This window comes from Biomphalaria glabrata, chromosome 5 (genome assembly GCF_947242115.1).
Source record: "Biomphalaria glabrata chromosome 5, xgBioGlab47.1, whole genome shotgun sequence".
Taxonomy (NCBI): domain Eukaryota; kingdom Metazoa; phylum Mollusca; class Gastropoda; family Planorbidae; genus Biomphalaria; species Biomphalaria glabrata.
The window spans coordinates 17,668,894-17,685,579 of record NC_074715.1 but is presented as its reverse complement, the minus strand read 5'-3'; the positions used below and the strand labels follow the sequence as shown (position 1 = coordinate 17,685,579).

At 37.5% G+C, this 16,686-nt stretch overlaps 1 protein-coding gene across 4 annotated transcripts; it reads right to left on the bottom strand.

The window, feature by feature from the left end:
* Positions 1-1,952: 1,952 nt before the first annotated feature.
* Positions 1,953-16,390, bottom strand: LOC106064374 (uncharacterized). Of its 4 annotated transcripts, XM_056031280.1 has the most exons (5): positions 16,078-16,363; positions 11,545-14,465; positions 11,050-11,144; positions 5,533-5,767; positions 1,953-5,484 (listed from the first exon to the last, which is right to left on the bottom strand). In XM_056031280.1, the coding sequence occupies exons 2-5, from the start codon at positions 14,458-14,460 to the stop codon at positions 5,350-5,352; spliced, it is 3,381 nt and encodes a 1,126-aa protein (XP_055887255.1). In that variant the 5' UTR covers positions 14,461-14,465; positions 16,078-16,363; the 3' UTR covers positions 1,953-5,349. The 4 variants fall into 4 exon arrangements, with proteins under 4 accessions (XP_055887255.1, XP_013078379.2, XP_055887253.1 ...); XM_013222925.2 differs by having other exon boundaries at positions 1,953-5,767; positions 16,324-16,390; XM_056031278.1 differs by having other exon boundaries at positions 1,953-5,767.
* Positions 16,391-16,686: the final 296 nt, after the last annotated feature.

The window sequence follows — 16,686 nt, the reverse complement described above, 5'->3', positions numbered from 1 at the left end:
TACTGTTTCAAATCTTAGCAACAAAAGCTGCATTGTTAATTAACATTAATTTCTCTTTTTCATTTTTTTTTCACCGTTCATTTCTTGAAACCATTTGATTGGACAATGCAAAAAGATTTCTACAGATAATTTTTTTTAAATTGATTAGTTTAGAATCTATCTATAAATAGTTTGGATGCTCAAATCTTTCTCGTCACATATACACACATACGCTCGTTCATTCAAACTTTTTTTGTCTTTGAAACAAATCCTTTCAACCATCAAAAGACATGATGTCGGGTGGGCCACCAAACAAAACTGTATGAGGCCGGAATAATCGTAAAGAGGAATGAAGCCACGAAAAAGAGGCACGAAGCACCCAAAATGTGGCATGGAGCCCGCAAAAAAGAGACATGAAGCCCCCAAAACGAGACGTGAAGCCCCCCAAAAGAGGCGCGAAGCCCCCCTAAAAGAGGCGTGAAACCCCCCAAAAGAGGCGCAAAGCTCACAAAAAGAGGTGCGAAGTCCCCCCCTCCCAAAAAGGCGTGAAGCCCCAAGAATTGGCGTGAAGCCTTAAAAAGTGGCGTGAATCCCCAAAAAGAGGTGTGAAGCCCCCAAAAGAAGGCCGAAGCCAAAAAAAAAACTGCATAATCCAAAAAAATAAACTATAAAAAGGCAGCTTCTTTTCCTATCTTATCTTATCCATCACAGACGTTACTTCACAATAGGAGATAATTACGCCCTACGCATTTCACGTGTCAATTTATAGTCATGCATGTTAATCAATGACTCAAACTTTGCTATGGACTTGTTGATTTTTTTTTTTCAAAACAATATGTTTGGGCGACTTTCATTAAGAAAACTTTTCTCCATCAGGCGTCGTTCAAAGTAAATCCAATCCATGAGACAGAGTTTGTTACCAAACAGTCGTGTTCCTAGAAATACAAACTAGGAACTAGTCTGGATACTAATTCTATTAGCTACAACTTCAATATTATTTTAAAGTTTCGCTCTTACAGAACTCACAAACAGTAATAACAACTTTAAAAGCAAAGCTTATAGAAGGGAAAGAGCGGCACAATTACTGCCATTATATCTCAACACTGCAAGAGTGTAAGGAAGTGTTTTTGGTGTGAGCTAGATTTGTTTAAACATCAGTTTCATTTATTACTATTAAACCTATATCTCATCTCAAATTGAATTTTGTCTATATAGTTAATACAATTTATAGTTAGTTTTGTTTTAACAAAGAAATCCGTTCAAGTTATTTCAAGTTGAATGAATCAAAAAATACGCCTACATCGGTCCAGTAGTGCTAGCAACACGGCGCTACACATCGGTCCAGTAGTGCTAGCAACACGGCGCTACACATCGGTCCAGTAGTGCTAGCAACACGGCGCTACACATCGGTCCAGTAGTGCTAGCAACACGGTGCTACACATCGGTCCAGTAGTGCTAGCAACACGGTGCTACACATCGGTCCAGTAGTGCTAGCAACACGGCGCTACACATCGGTCCAGTAGTGCTAGCAACACGGTGCTACACATCGGTCCAGTAGTGCTACAGGTCAACGACCAACTAACTGCTTTAAGTCTTCATCGGAAACTTGAACTCGACATCTCTCGGTTCGAAAGCCAAGATCTTGGCATTTAGATAAAACATAGATATATATATATGTATATTATTATTTTTACAAAAATAGGTCAAAGAAAATATGAACTTGTGGCTTACCGGAAGTAAATCTTCTAGAATGCTCAGCTGAGGACTTTAAAAAAAAAATAATTTAATTCTCAAAGATTTTTCTCAAAGCCTCACTGGCAGCACAGAAATCTTAATCAAAATTCTTAATCTCAAATGACTGCATGAAATGAAAAACAGCCGCTTAGTCCCAGTCCAATGGCTGCTGAGTCCCAGTCCAATGGCTGCTGAGTGATTGACGTCCTCTAAACATAACATAATCTACAACTAATTCCTTTTGTGAAAGTCAATCTCTTTTAATGTAATAATATTGTGTTTTATAAAACAATGTCGCATTTGTCAATAAATAGAATACATGTCATATATAGAAACATCAAAGATAATGTACATTTATTCAATTATCACAGACAACGTTTCAAAAATGGAATGATACTTGCGGACTTTTACTGTTTTACTACACATTTAATTGCTAAAAATAACGAAAGAATGTTAAAAAAATAACGAAAGAATGTTAAAAAAATAACCAAAGAATGTTAATAAAATAACGAAAGAATGTTAAAAAAATAACGAAAGAATGTTAAAAAAATAACCAAAGAATGTTGTTTGTTTATCTTTCGCACGTTTGTCCAAGGTCAAGTATGAAATGGACATTAAGATTTAAAAAACAAAATTCGTCCCTTGTCCTGCAGTAGGTCTAGGTCGTAATCATTTTCATTGTCCAAAATGTGTACAATAACTGACAACACCTTCATCGGACAGGGAACAAACAATTCAGATCAATCCTCCTGGTGTGGAGCTGTGACTACTGGAGACAGGGAACAAACAATTCAGATCAATCCTCCTGGTGTGGAGCTGTGACTACTGGAGACAGGGAACAAACAATTCAGATCAATCCTCCTGGTGTGGAGCTGTGACTACTGGAGACAGGGAACAAACAATTCAGATCAATCCTCCTGGTGTGGAGCTGTGACTACTGGAGACAGGGAACAAACAATTCAGATCAATCCTCCTGGTGTGGAGCTGTGACTACTGGAGACAGGGAACAAACAATTCAGATCAATCCTCCTGGTGTGGAGCTGTGACTACTGGAGACAGGGAACAAACAATTCAGATCAATCCTCCTGGTGTGGAGCTGTGACTACTGGAGACAGGGAACAAACAATTCAGATCAATCCTCCTGGTGTGGAGCTGTGACTACTGGAGACTCGGGATAGAAATCCAAAAGCAAGGGAAAAGAGTAAAAAAAAAAAAACCCAGATCAAATTCCAATCAACTTCAAATGTCAAGGTACCCGTGCCTTAAGTGTAGTTAGCTTCTTATATTATCTTCTTATCTTATATAATACAGACGTTACTTCAAAAAAGAAGATGATTACGTCCTACGCGTCATGCATTTAGTCATGCATATTAACCAATGACTTAAATTCTGCCAAGTCACTGGTTTTCCTGGCTAGCTCAGGCAACCCATTCCATGCTCTAATAGCACTAGGGAAGAAGGAGTATTTGTACAAATTTGTCCTAGCATATGGGACGAGGAATGTGCAAAGTGTAGACCACAAAAACTAACTTAGAGATTCCGGCTGTGGTCATTTCAGAACGACTGGAATCAATATATGGAATACATACGAAATAATTCAAAAGTACATTAAATTTGTGACATTGTAAATGACTTTGTAATAACTAGCCTGATTCACATCACATATTTAGCGTCAAGTACACAAGCTATTAAGAATGCTCTTTTATTTACAAGTTAAAATAGACATGAAGAATAAATTAACGCTATGTGTTGTAGATTCTCTGTATGATTGAGATCTAGTATACTACACTCACTACAAAGTCTACTGTTTATGATGGCTGTAGACTTTATGATCTCTTTCACGTAGACATTTATTAAATTTACAATAGGACTAGTAGTAAGAAAAATGGGCCTAGTAGCCTCTATCACATTCAATATTTTACAATAGGCCTAGTAGCCTCTATCATTAAATATTTTAAAATAGGCCTAGTAGCCTCTATCACATTAAATATTTTTTAATAGGCCTAGTAGCCTCTATCATTAAATATTTTAAAATAGGCCTAGTAGCCTCTATCACATTAGATATTTTAAAATAGGCCTAGTAGCCTCTATCACATTAGATATTTTAAAATAGGCCTAGTGGCCTCAATCTCATTAAATATTTTAAAATGGGCCTAATAGCCTCTATCACATTAGATATTTTTTAATGGGCCTAGTAGACTCCATCACACTAAATATTTTAACATGGGCCTACTAGACTCCATCACATTAGTATTTTAAAATGGTCATAGTAGACTCCATCACATTAAATAGTAGACTATCACATTAAATATGTTAAAATGAGCCTAGTAACCTCTATCACATTAGATATTTTTAAATGAGCCTAGTAACCTCTATCACATTAAATATTTTAAAATGGGCCTAGTAACCTCTATTACATTAGATATTTTAAAATGGGCCTAGTAGACTCCATCACACTAAATATTTTAACATGGGCATAGTAACCTCTATCACATTAGATATTTTTTAATGGGCCTAGTAGACTCCATCACACTAAATATTTTAACATGGGCCTACTAGACTCCATCACATTAAGTATTTTAAAATGGTCCTAGTAGACTCCATCACATTAAATAGTAGACTCTATCACATTAAATATGTTAAAATGAGCCTAGTACCCTCATCACATTAAATACCTTAAATTAGACTTAGTAACCTTTATCACATTAAATATTTTAAAATGGGCCTAGTAGACTCCATCACACTAAATATTTTAACATGGGCCTAGTAGCCTCTATCACATTAAATATTTTAAAATGGGCCTAGTAACCTCTATCACATTAAATATTTTAAAATGGGCCTAGTAGCCTCTATCACATTAGATATTTTAAAATGAGCCTATTAGACTCCATCACATTAAATATTTTAAAATGGGCCTAGTAACCTCTATCACATTAGATATTTTAAAATGGGCCTAGTAGCCTCTATCACATTAAATATTTTAAAATGGGCCTAGTAGCCTCTATCACATTAAATATTTTAAAATGGGCCTAGTAGACTCCATCACACTAAATATTTTAACATGGGCCTAGTAACCTCTATCACATTAGATATTTTTTAATGGGCCTAGTAGCCTCTATCACATTAGATATTTTTTAATGGGCCTAGTAGACTCCATCACACTAAATATTTTAACATGGGCCTAGTAGCCTCTATCACATTAGATATTTTTAAATGGGCCTATTAGACTCCATCACATTAAATATTTTAAAATGGGCCTAGTAGCCTCTATCACATTAGATATTTTTTAATGGGCCTAGTAGACTCCATCACATTAAATATTTTAAAATGGGCCTAGTAGCCTCTATCACATTAGATATTTTTAAATGGGCCTATTAGACTCCATCACATTAAATATTTTAACATGGGCCTAGTAGCCTCTATCACATTAGATATTTTTAAATGGGCCTATTAGACTCCATCATACTAAATATTTTAACATGGGCCTAGTAACCTCTATCACATTAAATATGTTAAAATGAGCCTAGTACCCTCATCGCATTAAATACCTTAAATTAGACTTAGTAGCCTCTATCATGTGAAATATCTTTGTATAGTCCTTGTAGACTTGATCCCATTAGATATACTAGATAGTGATCACAGTGGCCATTTCTGACCAATCATAGAACAATATAATAGCATTACAGAGTTGAGGACATCAATGTCCTCTATTGTCCAGTTCACATTATGACTTTCTGAGCTGACTTCCACTTTATTTCCTTGTTCTTTCAGGTCAGTGCCAGATAGTTCTTTGTTTTCAAATGGCACATAATGTTTCAGGTCAGTGCCAGATAGTTCTTTGTTTTCAAATGGCACATAATGTTCTTGCCCTTGCGAATTGTTTGGATACAAGATGCAGCTAAAGTGTTCAAGAGCCCGGTCCAATGACAAATGGGAATAAGTATTCAAAGAAGTTGGGACGATGACATCACTGTCACACAGTCCTACCAGAACTCGTGGTGCTCTCCCTTGGCTTGTTAAACAAGGGATATTATTCAGGATAAATTCAAAATGCCTGGAGAGAGGGTGAAAAAAAAAAAAGACTTAAAATAATTTTGCATGTGTCAGAGATAAATGTTTATAATGTAAACTAGGACAAAAGTGCCACATTGATGATTGATTGATGAATTAAATTTGACAAAATTAATTTATATTAATAATTTTTAAAACGACAACCCCTTTATACACGTGATTGTTTTTCTCTAAGTAACTAATGAATGTTAGATTAAAAAACAATAGTGAATGTTTTTGCCCTGCCCCTCCCCTTCCCCCCCCCCCCCCCGTTTTCACCTCGAGAAAGAATCCTGATGAAGCGAATGTATAGATCTATTAGACTTAATAAAATTAATAATAAGCCGATGATAGACTTTTAGATATAGACATAGAAGACTGCGCAAATTTATTCTTTAATTTATTAAACTCTTTGAATCAATAACGTCTCGGAGTAGGGCCTACACTAGTTCAGAACGCAATAGTCTTTTCAAGAACACGATATTCCTTTCAAAACCAATGTTGGATCTAGATCTAGACCTAGGTTTTAAAAAAATTAAATTAATTTCTTTTTATAACGGTCAAACCAGTTTTCCCAGTGTGTCCAACGAGCTAGTAATTCTTTTCTCAGAGATATTTAAGCTTCTAGGTCATTCTAGGAAAATAGTTAGAGCCGTTTTTGAGATCCGTGTCTAGGTTCCACACTCCGCCCCTCTTCTATGACTTGAACAGAGGTATTGTTATGGGCAATAAATTAAAAAGAAAGAGTTCAACCCACAGGCGTCTGCTAATATTCTAATTTCGTTACTGCTCTTGATATTTACAAACAAGGTAATTTCAATCAAACTCAATAACATATTGTTACGTATTTCTGAATCTTCTGGCTAGAAGTATTAGTAGGCACACAAATAAAAACACTGTAAAGAACTTGACGACTAAACTTTCAGTTTCATATAACTTTAATGACTATTAACTCTAACAATTCGTCACTGTAACATGTAGTGTAGAAGAATGTACAATATCTGTCAGTTTACAGTTAGCTATACTTCGTTGCAATTCATCTCTTCACTTCGTTGCAATTCATCTCTTCTCAACTTGAACCGAGTCGTATTCCACAGAACAGACCAACGACACACTTCCCAGTGTCGCTCCAGGTCTCCAAAACTGAACCAAGTCGTAACAGACCAACGACACACTTCCCAGTGTCGCTCCAGGTCTCCCAAAGCTGAACCAAGTCGTATTCCAGTCTACCACATCAGAGCCGCACACGTCTTACATCGACTGTATCGACTGTAACGGCTGAAGTCCACTGTAGTTCGCTGTATAGACTTTAACGACAGTAGTCCACTCCAGTTAACTCTACCCTAGTTAACTTGCATCGAGTCGTACACATTTCTCTTCCACTAGAGCCGCACACGTCTTACATCGTCTGTATCGACTGTAACGGCTAACTCACGACTCCATACGACTCATACGACTCCATACGACTCCATACGACTGACTTTCACATTAACTCTCTGGCTTATATAGAGTCCCTAATCGCTTGTCCAAAGTTGCACAAACACGGCTAGTATTCTCTGAAATAACACGTGAGGAAACGTCACATCCTGTCTCTATTTATACACGTAGATTCCAGAAAACACTCGATGCAGTGTCATCAAGTCGGGGTCACACGTAGTGACCTTTATCTGTCACTGTTCATTAGTAACTGTCCCCCTACTTAGATCTGTTCGTCCCCTGGAACAACACGTGTGGACACGTCACATCCTGTCTTTGTTTGCACATGTAGATTCCAGGGAACACTAGTTGCTGTGTCATCTCGCCGGGGTCATACGTTGACCTCTACCTATCACTGTTCATTTGTAACACTGCCCCCTTCTTAGATCTGTTCGTCCCGAACAGATTCTACTTCATCACGATACTGATGAAATCGATCGACGATCAATTAGGAAGCTTTGGTGGTTGCCCCCTTCTTAGAGATGTTCTTTCAATCTGGCAGTTGTCCATCTTCTTTCCATAGAAGAATGGGAGCCAAATCCTCATTTTTCAGCAGTTCCTCACAAATGTTTTCATCAATCTTGGCATGGAAACATCGACCTTCAGATGACGACATTGGGCACTCTTGTCGAGAAAATTCATCAGCATTCTAACGAGTTCGTGCTTCACTGGCTGAGTTTTACATTTTCAAGCATCTTTTTACAGATGGGTTAGGCTTTTTCCAGAGCTTCTTCGGAGATGACCAGATTCATTACAGTACAGCAATATTCACATGTTCTTCTTACAACAGCAACTGACTTTGGGTTTGTACGATGCCTGTTGGGTTGATCTTCTTGTACAGTTCTGTCACAGATGGTTACTCACTACAGTTCTGACATCTTAAACTACTTCTTTTCTGTCCTTCTTGCTTCTGACTTAATTAGCGTTCTTCTAAAACCTCTGTTATACTTCATCAACCTATTCTCATGAGGAATGTTCTTAGATTATTCATTAGTGGCTTCACACTTTTAACTGATTCGTAAGGCTTTCTTCTTTGGTCTGATGGTTCCGGACAGAATCTTTCTAAAAACATGGGCTGTGGAGTTTCATCAGTGCAGGTGGGGGTCTATCAGTGGGAGAAGTGGTGGGCTTGTTTTCTAACAACATGGGCTATGGAGTTTCATAAATGCAGGTGGGGGTCTATCAGTGGGAGAAGGGGTGGGTTTGTATCTTGATCTTGTTGGAGCCATCCACGTTGCACTCTGCATATGTCGCTTTCTCCGCCTCCTCAATTTGATATTTCTTTGGTTGCGTTGATGTTGTTGTCGTTGTCTTGCTTTCTTGTCGATCCATGCTGATGGCAGCGACTTAGCAGATAGGAAGGCATTGCATTTCATAGCTGTAGTCATCAAGACTGTTGATCTAACAAGTTGCTTCAGCATTATTCTTCGATGGGTGCTTTGCGAATGAGCTGCAAGTCCACTTGAAGGCAAGGTGTCAAACACGTCACCACCTTCATCCGAGTCTGGAGCACTCGCCTGTGGGGCAGGTTGATAACATTCAACGTGCAAAGGTCCATCAACTTCAGCATCAGATTCTATTGTGTTTCCATGACTTTGACCAGGACTTCTCGCGCTGATCTTGACAGCTGGACAAGCTTCTGTTAAGTCTAGAGCTTGTTGGTGTATTTCTTGGCATTTACAGTCTTCTTGCATAGCTACGTACGTACAGTTCTTGTCAAACGCATGGGTGCAATAATCCAGCTTCGAGTTCCTCTCGTAGACAATGACAGATAGACAGAAGTCTTTAAGGCCCACAGCAACAGGCTTGGACTCAGACCCAACGTTGTCTTGATCTGTTTGGCTGGTTGAGGTACTCATTTCAGGTTTATCTGTAGCTAAAGCTTCGGTCAAACTAAAGGTCTCTTCTACTGTTTCTTCAGCGGTCTCATTCTGCTTTTCGTTGAAATAGTAACAGCTACCGTCTCTTTTAATTTCTTGTGGGCCACATTCGTTTGGTTCGCTATGACAGTCACAGACAGCACAACCATCACCAGCATCCCTATCGTAATTGTCTGTATCGCCACATTCTTGGTTGGACAATTGTTCGCTGTTCATCAATGGTGTATCTCTTTCATCTGTCGACTCAATCTGATAATGTTGGGTGTTCAGCAGCTCATTAATCATGATTCTCGTTTGATCTATTATCGTATCTGTTTGTTCTTCTGTCTTGTTGGGCGTGGTAGCTATTTGTTCATTTTCATTCATGGCTTTGGTCAACTGGTTAAATGAAGAAAATCTGGTGTTGATTTCTGATTCTATCTCCTTAATGCTCTCTTTCACCGAGTTCATTTTGTATTGCAAAGTTCTCAGGAGCTCCATCGTATTAGGTTTGATTTCAAATTGACAAGTGTCAGGATTCTCATCTTCCTCCAACAGGGCTTGTCTGAGACGTGCTGTTAGCGTTTCCTTATTTCCGTTAAGCTGTAGACCTCTTTCTCGAAGCTCTTGTCTAAGTTCTTTCATGTCAAGTTCAATAAGAAGTTTGATGGAACACATTCTAGCCAGAAATATCCCACTTCTGACACCAATTGTTACGTATTTCTGAATCTTCTGGCTAGAAGTATTAGTAGGCACACAAATAAAAACACTGTAAAGAACTTGACGACTAAACTTTCAGTTTCATATAACTTTAATGACTATTAACTCTAACAATTCGTCACTGTAACATGTAGTGTAGAAGAATGTACAATATCTGTCAGTTTACAGTTAGCTATACTTCGTTGCAATTCATCTCTTCACTTCGTTGCAATTCATCTCTTCTCAACTTGAACCGAGTCGTATTCCACAGAACAGACCAACGACACACTTCCCAGTGTCGCTCCAGGTCTCCAAAACTGAACCAAGTCGTAACAGACCAACGACACACTTCCCAGTGTCGCTCCAGGTCTCCCAAAGCTGAACCAAGTCGTATTCCAGTCTACCACATCAGAGCCGCACACGTCTTACATCGACTGTATCGACTGTAACGGCTGAAGTCCACTGTAGTTCGCTGTATAGACTTTAACGACAGTAGTCCACTCCAGTTAACTCTACCCTAGTTAACTTGCATCGAGTCGTACACATTTCTCTTCCACTAGAGCCGCACACGTCTTACATCGTCTGTATCGACTGTAACGGCTAACTCACGACTCCATACGACTCATACGACTCCATACGACTCCATACGACTGACTTTCACATTAACTCTCTGGCTTATATAGAGTCCCTAATCGCTTGTCCAAAGTTGCACAAACACGGCTAGTATTCTCTGAAATAACACGTGAGGAAACGTCACATCCTGTCTCTATTTATACACGTAGATTCCAGAAAACACTCGATGCAGTGTCATCAAGTCGGGGTCACACGTAGTGACCTTTATCTGTCACTGTTCATTAGTAACTGTCCCCCTACTTAGATCTGTTCGTCCCCTGGAACAACACGTGTGGACACGTCACATCCTGTCTTTGTTTGCACATGTAGATTCCAGGGAACACTAGTTGCTGTGTCATCTCGCCGGGGTCATACGTTGACCTCTACCTATCACTGTTCATTTGTAACAATATATATTCCTTTGTCTTTGCAAGACTGATTCTTTGGTTTCAGTTCTCCCAAGTAAAAAATATTTTGTTTCATAATAGATTTTAGAAATCGGAATATGCATATCATTTCAAATTATATAATTATGTCAATTTCTGGAAAGCAAAACATTTTTTAAAATGTATTTTATTACTTGTATTCTTGTATTGAAATTGAAATAGTCACGAAGATAATGGATAAATGCTGTACATACTTAGATGAATGTCTTTCTATCATAACAAGGAGAAGTTTAGGTCGTTCCATTTCTTCGATTTGGAGTGTCAGTGCCACACCTGCAGACCTGCAACTCTATAGAATAAAACAAAAACAAAATTATATCGAAAATAGTATAATCATGTTACAATTATTTTTATGAGAATTTACTAGTGGATTTAACCCGTCAAAACACTGATAAGGAAAAGAAAAATATTCCAATCATTATGTTGACTGGCAAATCCAAATTATCGACCAAGGAAGATATAATAACAATAGATTCAGTACTAGCTGTCTTCTCAGCTGTTATAGTGTGATTAGTCGATAAAAATACATAAGCACAGTACATTAGATTTTTTGTATAGTAGCCTAATAATGTGTACACATTATAATAATTACAATGATAATTACTTTTAAACAATTAATAATTTGTAACATGGTCATTGGTTATCAAATGACAAAAAAAATAGTTGTAATCAAATATTTTGCCTCTTACCTGAAGATTTGCACTGGCCTCTATGCCAAACACATCGTTAATACATTTTTGTAATGCACACATTTTCTCCTCAAGGTTAGCCTTGTTCGGTGATTTTTCATCCCAAATAATTAAGACATCAATAGGATCATCTTCAGAGTCATTGGCGGCTGAGTCATCACTGCAATGGGCGTCCTTAAGATTAGTCTGAATGACAGATTCAAATAGAGGTTTCAAGATGTGTTTAGCACTGGCGACGTCTAAGCGAAGTCTTGATTCTGCAGTGCAAAGTTGTGTTTTCACTATCAGATATTTTAGTTCTGGGGAAAACTTCGCTGGCTCGGAAGTTGTCATCAAAACAGACAAAAAAGTCCACGCCGACTCATAGTCATTCGAAGTGAGATAACTCTTCAGTGCTGCTTCGACGATCTTTGGATCAGCGATATCCGAGTCATTCAGAGATCTAAGCTTTTCGATAACTGGTGGAATTTTTTCATACTGACTTACCATTTGAAGCAACACAATTAACTTCTTTATTATTTCGGGAGAGTCATCACTTTCTGCGTATCTTTCTTCCAGAGTTCTAAAAGAGTTCCAAATATTCTGGGTATGGTTTTTTATTTCTGGGTCTTTGGTAGCTAGTGTAGCAGCAAGACTTACTGCTTTTAGCAAATTCTTTTCAGATTTCTTAAACAATTTAGTTTTTTCTTCTACAGACAGTTCCATGTCTTCTTGTTTTGCCATCTCCATCATGCAAAGACCGCATTGCTCAAACGCGCATACGACTGTAATGAAATAATCAGATCCCGAGCCGTGGTTATTGAGGATTTTATTAAACTGCTCTGTCGCCTCTTCATACTGACCACATGCTCTCAGTGTCAGACCCAGACTGTACAATGCTGGATAGTTGTTTTCCCAAGAAATGTGAATAGACTGTTTAAAACAGTCTAATGCCTTGGCGACATAGTCATCCTCCTTATTTAATGGTAACACTTTAAGAGGGCAGCTTATAAGTCTTTGAATAGGTTTCGTTTTTTTAAACTGATTTCCCATGTTTCCTTGGTGTCTAGTTTGCATTCTAGAATAATCACTTCTATGATCTTGATGCTTGTAATTGGGTGAATTTAAATGACTTCTGTCTGAATGTTGACCACCAAAAGAGGGTGCCCTCATTGTTTCATTCCTATTATGTCTAGGAACATTTCTGCCTGTAGTGTCATATTGATTTTTAGAATGAGAGGCAGCAACTGGCGTCTCCCAATAATAATTATTGTTTTGTTGATGATATTGGTTTGGTTTATTTCCGGAGAAGTGTCTGTTTTGGTTTTCCACAAGTTTGCCTTGCGTATAGTTTGAATTGTAGAATGTGTTGCTATTTTCTCTAAAAGTTTCCGTATTGTTTCTAGAAAAACCTCTACGCGGGCTTTGGTGAGATCTAGCTGGTGTTTGTCTAGAGAAGTTATGGCGTTGATGTTTCTGGGATCTATCTTCAAACTGATTATGAGTGTTTCGAACATTGCCGCTGGTTTGAACATTGCCAGCACAAAACTCATTGGAGGAAAAGTCAAGATGAGTTTTTTTCTGATAATCCGGATGAGTATGCATTGCATTACTTAAACATTGGTAGCCAGGTAATCCACGAGTTTTGTCCCAGCCATAGCCCCCAGTAAATGCTGTAGGGACATTTCTCTGAAAAAGTCTGTTTAAAGCTCCTCTATTTCTATTAGGTGTACAGCGTGGACTATCTATCTCGACGTTTTCTCTAGAACCACCTGTTGTATTTCTAGAGACGTTTTGACAGTTACGTTCATAGCCTTTACTTGGTAAACGTGTAGAGTAGCGTATATCTTGACTATCTTGTTTGTTTGGTACGTTTGTGGTATAGTTTCTATATTGATCTTCTATTGTTTGTGCATCATTTAGATCATCATTGTGCCCAGTGGCTTTGTTTCTTGAATGGCTTCTAGGCTGGTTTTGGTTCCTTGTGCTTTGATTTCTTGCTTCGAACTTTGCTTTACTTTCATAACACTTACCAAGATGATGCAATGATATGGAGTGTTTCTTCAAACCTATAGATTTTTCTAACAGTTCTATAGCTTTGTCCAAATCCAAAAATCTCAAGATACGTCCACACTCCATCAGCGTACGTGCATCATTTGGACTATGCTCAATAGCTTCATCTATAAGCTTCTGCACGCTCATCTCATGAAATATTTTATCCATGTCATTTTGAATGTATAGCTCAGAGTAGTTCTTCATAACAGCAAGCTGGGAGTAGGCCCGTCCACGAAGACACGCCTCTGGGCAATGTAGCGCTACATCAAATAAGTACTTGGCTGCACTTTTTATGTGTTCTGATGCAGGCTTCCATTGCGGCATTGAAGGAGAAATGTTTCCGTGAACAACTCTTCTGTGAGCAAGTCCTAATCTATACTTCCACGAAAATTCATCTGGAAAAGCATCTACAATGCTCTCATAAAGATTAATGGCTTTAGCAATATATTCTGCTCCACCTATACGGCTATAGCTGTAGGCTAGTTCCGCCTTGACTTCCATTACTTTTGAATTGGCACCGGGTTCTTTCCTTATGGAATCCACTTTGTCTAAACATCTATCTGCCTTGGCATTGCTGCCTTCGTTCCAAAAGAGAAATGCTTGATATGTGAGTGACGTCAAATTATGTCCCATTTCTTTCAGTGCCATTTTATTGATTTCCTTGGCCCTGTCACCATTGTCCAATTTATATTCAACCCAGGTCAAGAAATTGAGCTTGTGAAGTTTTTCTTCTTCGCAGTCAGCGTCAATGTCGAGTTCATCTTGGAGTTTGACTTTGATCTCTTTCAATCTCGACTTTTTAGCTTTGATTTTTAGAGTGAAGAGACATTGGTGATACTTTGAGAATCTTACTTCAAAATCAGAGTCAGAATCTGAATTCATTTTACCTACATAAAAAGACAATATGCTCAATGATAAACCAACAAGTATTAATATTATTATTATTATTACTATTATTATTATTATTATTATTATTATTGTAGAATGTTGTAATAGTTAACATTATATCATTTTTTATTATCATGGTAAGAAACATTTATCTAATTTATAAATCAGAAAGTAAGGCGTATGTTAGAAGCTAAAAATCATAACCGTTTGACCAATCATGATAAATCTTGGCATACATGTTCTTAAGGTCATTGCGGAGACCGTAATGTATGTTCAATGCTAAAAATAAAAGAAAATACCTAAATTTATCTCTATTAAAGAGCGAAACACTGTCACTGACCTAAACAATACTGAAAGCGGATTTAGATCTAACCAATCGCAAGGCTTCATTCTTACAGTGATTGTTAGGCCCAGTGACGATCTAGTCCCTATAGATCTAAAAGCATTAGGATAATAACTTGACAAAAAATAAAACATGTAACATATTTCATCCACACCCCTCCCTGCCCATGCGGGATGGCTGCCTGGTCGTGCGGATGGCTGCCTAGTCGTGCGGTTTGCGCGCTGGACTGTCATTTGAATTTATCGATGGTCTCGGGTTCAAACCCTGCCCGCTCCCATCCCCCGTCGTCCTGCGGGAGGTTTGGACTAGGAAGTAAACTATCTTCAACTCTGAAGGGATATCCGAAACATGTAAAACATAAAACTTTTTACAAACAAAAAGTATTTTTTTCAGATTCTAACAAACTTGTCAGTGTAGGCCCAGCCTAATTTAGTTTGTCTAATCGGGCATGACGAGACGCCCACGCGTTTTTCCTTGCGCGTTACGCAATAGTGTTGCATGTTGAGTGGTCAGGCGAGAAAATAACACACTGACAAGGTAGTCAAGCATGTAGCTCTCCCTTACACAATTAAACACAGATTAAATATTCCTTAACACGTATATTTTTACTTTGCTTAATAGAACTGGCTCTACCTGCAAGAACTAAGACATATTCATTATACAAGAATTGAAACTTTAGAATAGAATTGTTAAAAAGATGAAAGTAGACACTTTCCTAAAGATTTTAATTTAAGGGGAAAAATATGTATATAAATACATCCATATTTATTGTACAACAATGTTAGTAAAATACATTGTCATAAGTCAATAGATGTGGTGCCGAAGTGTATGATAGAGACTTGTCGGTATTCACATTTGATAAGAGTAGCACCTTTAGTAAAATGATTAATAAAGAGACCTTTTAGGATGAAAGACTTAAAAGTAAAGTGGCAATTATACATAAAACACTAAACCATAAATTCAAAAACAAAATCTAATAAATTACTTAGAAAGACACAAAGATAAAGGCCAATTCCTTGTTCCATATGCAAGCAGAGACTTCTGTATGCATTTACTTAAGTTAAACTATATCTTTTAAGATGTGTAATGAAATATTTAATGAGATAATGAGCTTCAAACGCAGATCTGATATTTTCTTTTGACGGAACATTTGTAATTTATAACACCGCCTGAAGTCTTTTTAGTGCTATAGGTCTATATTATAGATGTATTTTATAATAATAATTATAGTGATTCATCTTAATTATCCATAAGGAAATTTGTCTTACAATATGTGCATTACACCAAACAAAACATGATAACTCTAATGCACAATGTTACTTGATCTCTTGTGTGGCCAGTCTTCAGTGACAAAACATTTTTGAATGCATTCTCATTGAGTACTAGGTCCTAGGTCTATCCTATGAAGTAAACACTTCAATAGGGTTCATTCTAGAACAATAATAGATCTAGATGTAGGATCTGAATAAATCATTAATCAGACACAAATCACAAAACTTGTTTACACTACACACCTCAATGAACTTGTTGACATTATTCCCTTCAACACGGAAGTACCTTTTTCTCTCTGTGTAAAAAAAAAACACAAAAAAATCTGACCTAGTTTCAATACCCCCACTTTTCATGGAAATAGAGCGTGATTTTCCCAGTATTCATAGGTTGCAGTTACCTGTTTATATAACAAGTTTTGTATTTAAATTTCAGTTGCTTTTTTTTTATATTAAAAGCCCTTTTTTTTTAACAAATGATCGAAAACCGTGGTTAGGCCTATATCATCTGCCCTATAGATCGCAAGGTCTAAAAGGGTTTCTTTACTTTATGATCGAAAACATTGACCAGTATCAATCTATTCTCATTTTCTCACCGGGTATTCCCGG

What these genes read in the sequence shown, in the direction of transcription:
- LOC106064374 (XM_013222925.2), bottom strand. Translation starts at nt 14,460, where the DNA reads ATGAATTCAGATTCTGACTCTGATTTTGAAGTAAGATTCTCAAAGTAT. An exon ending in AGGCCAGTGCAAATCTTCAG is followed by an intron (nt 11,145 to 11,544) that starts GTAAGAGGCAAA and finishes TTTATTCTATAG; the next exon opens with AGTTGCAGGTCTGCAGGTGT. An exon ending in ATAGAAAGACATTCATCTAA is followed by an intron (nt 5,768 to 11,049) that starts GTATGTACAGCA and finishes CCCTCTCTCCAG; the next exon opens with GCATTTTGAATTTATCCTGA.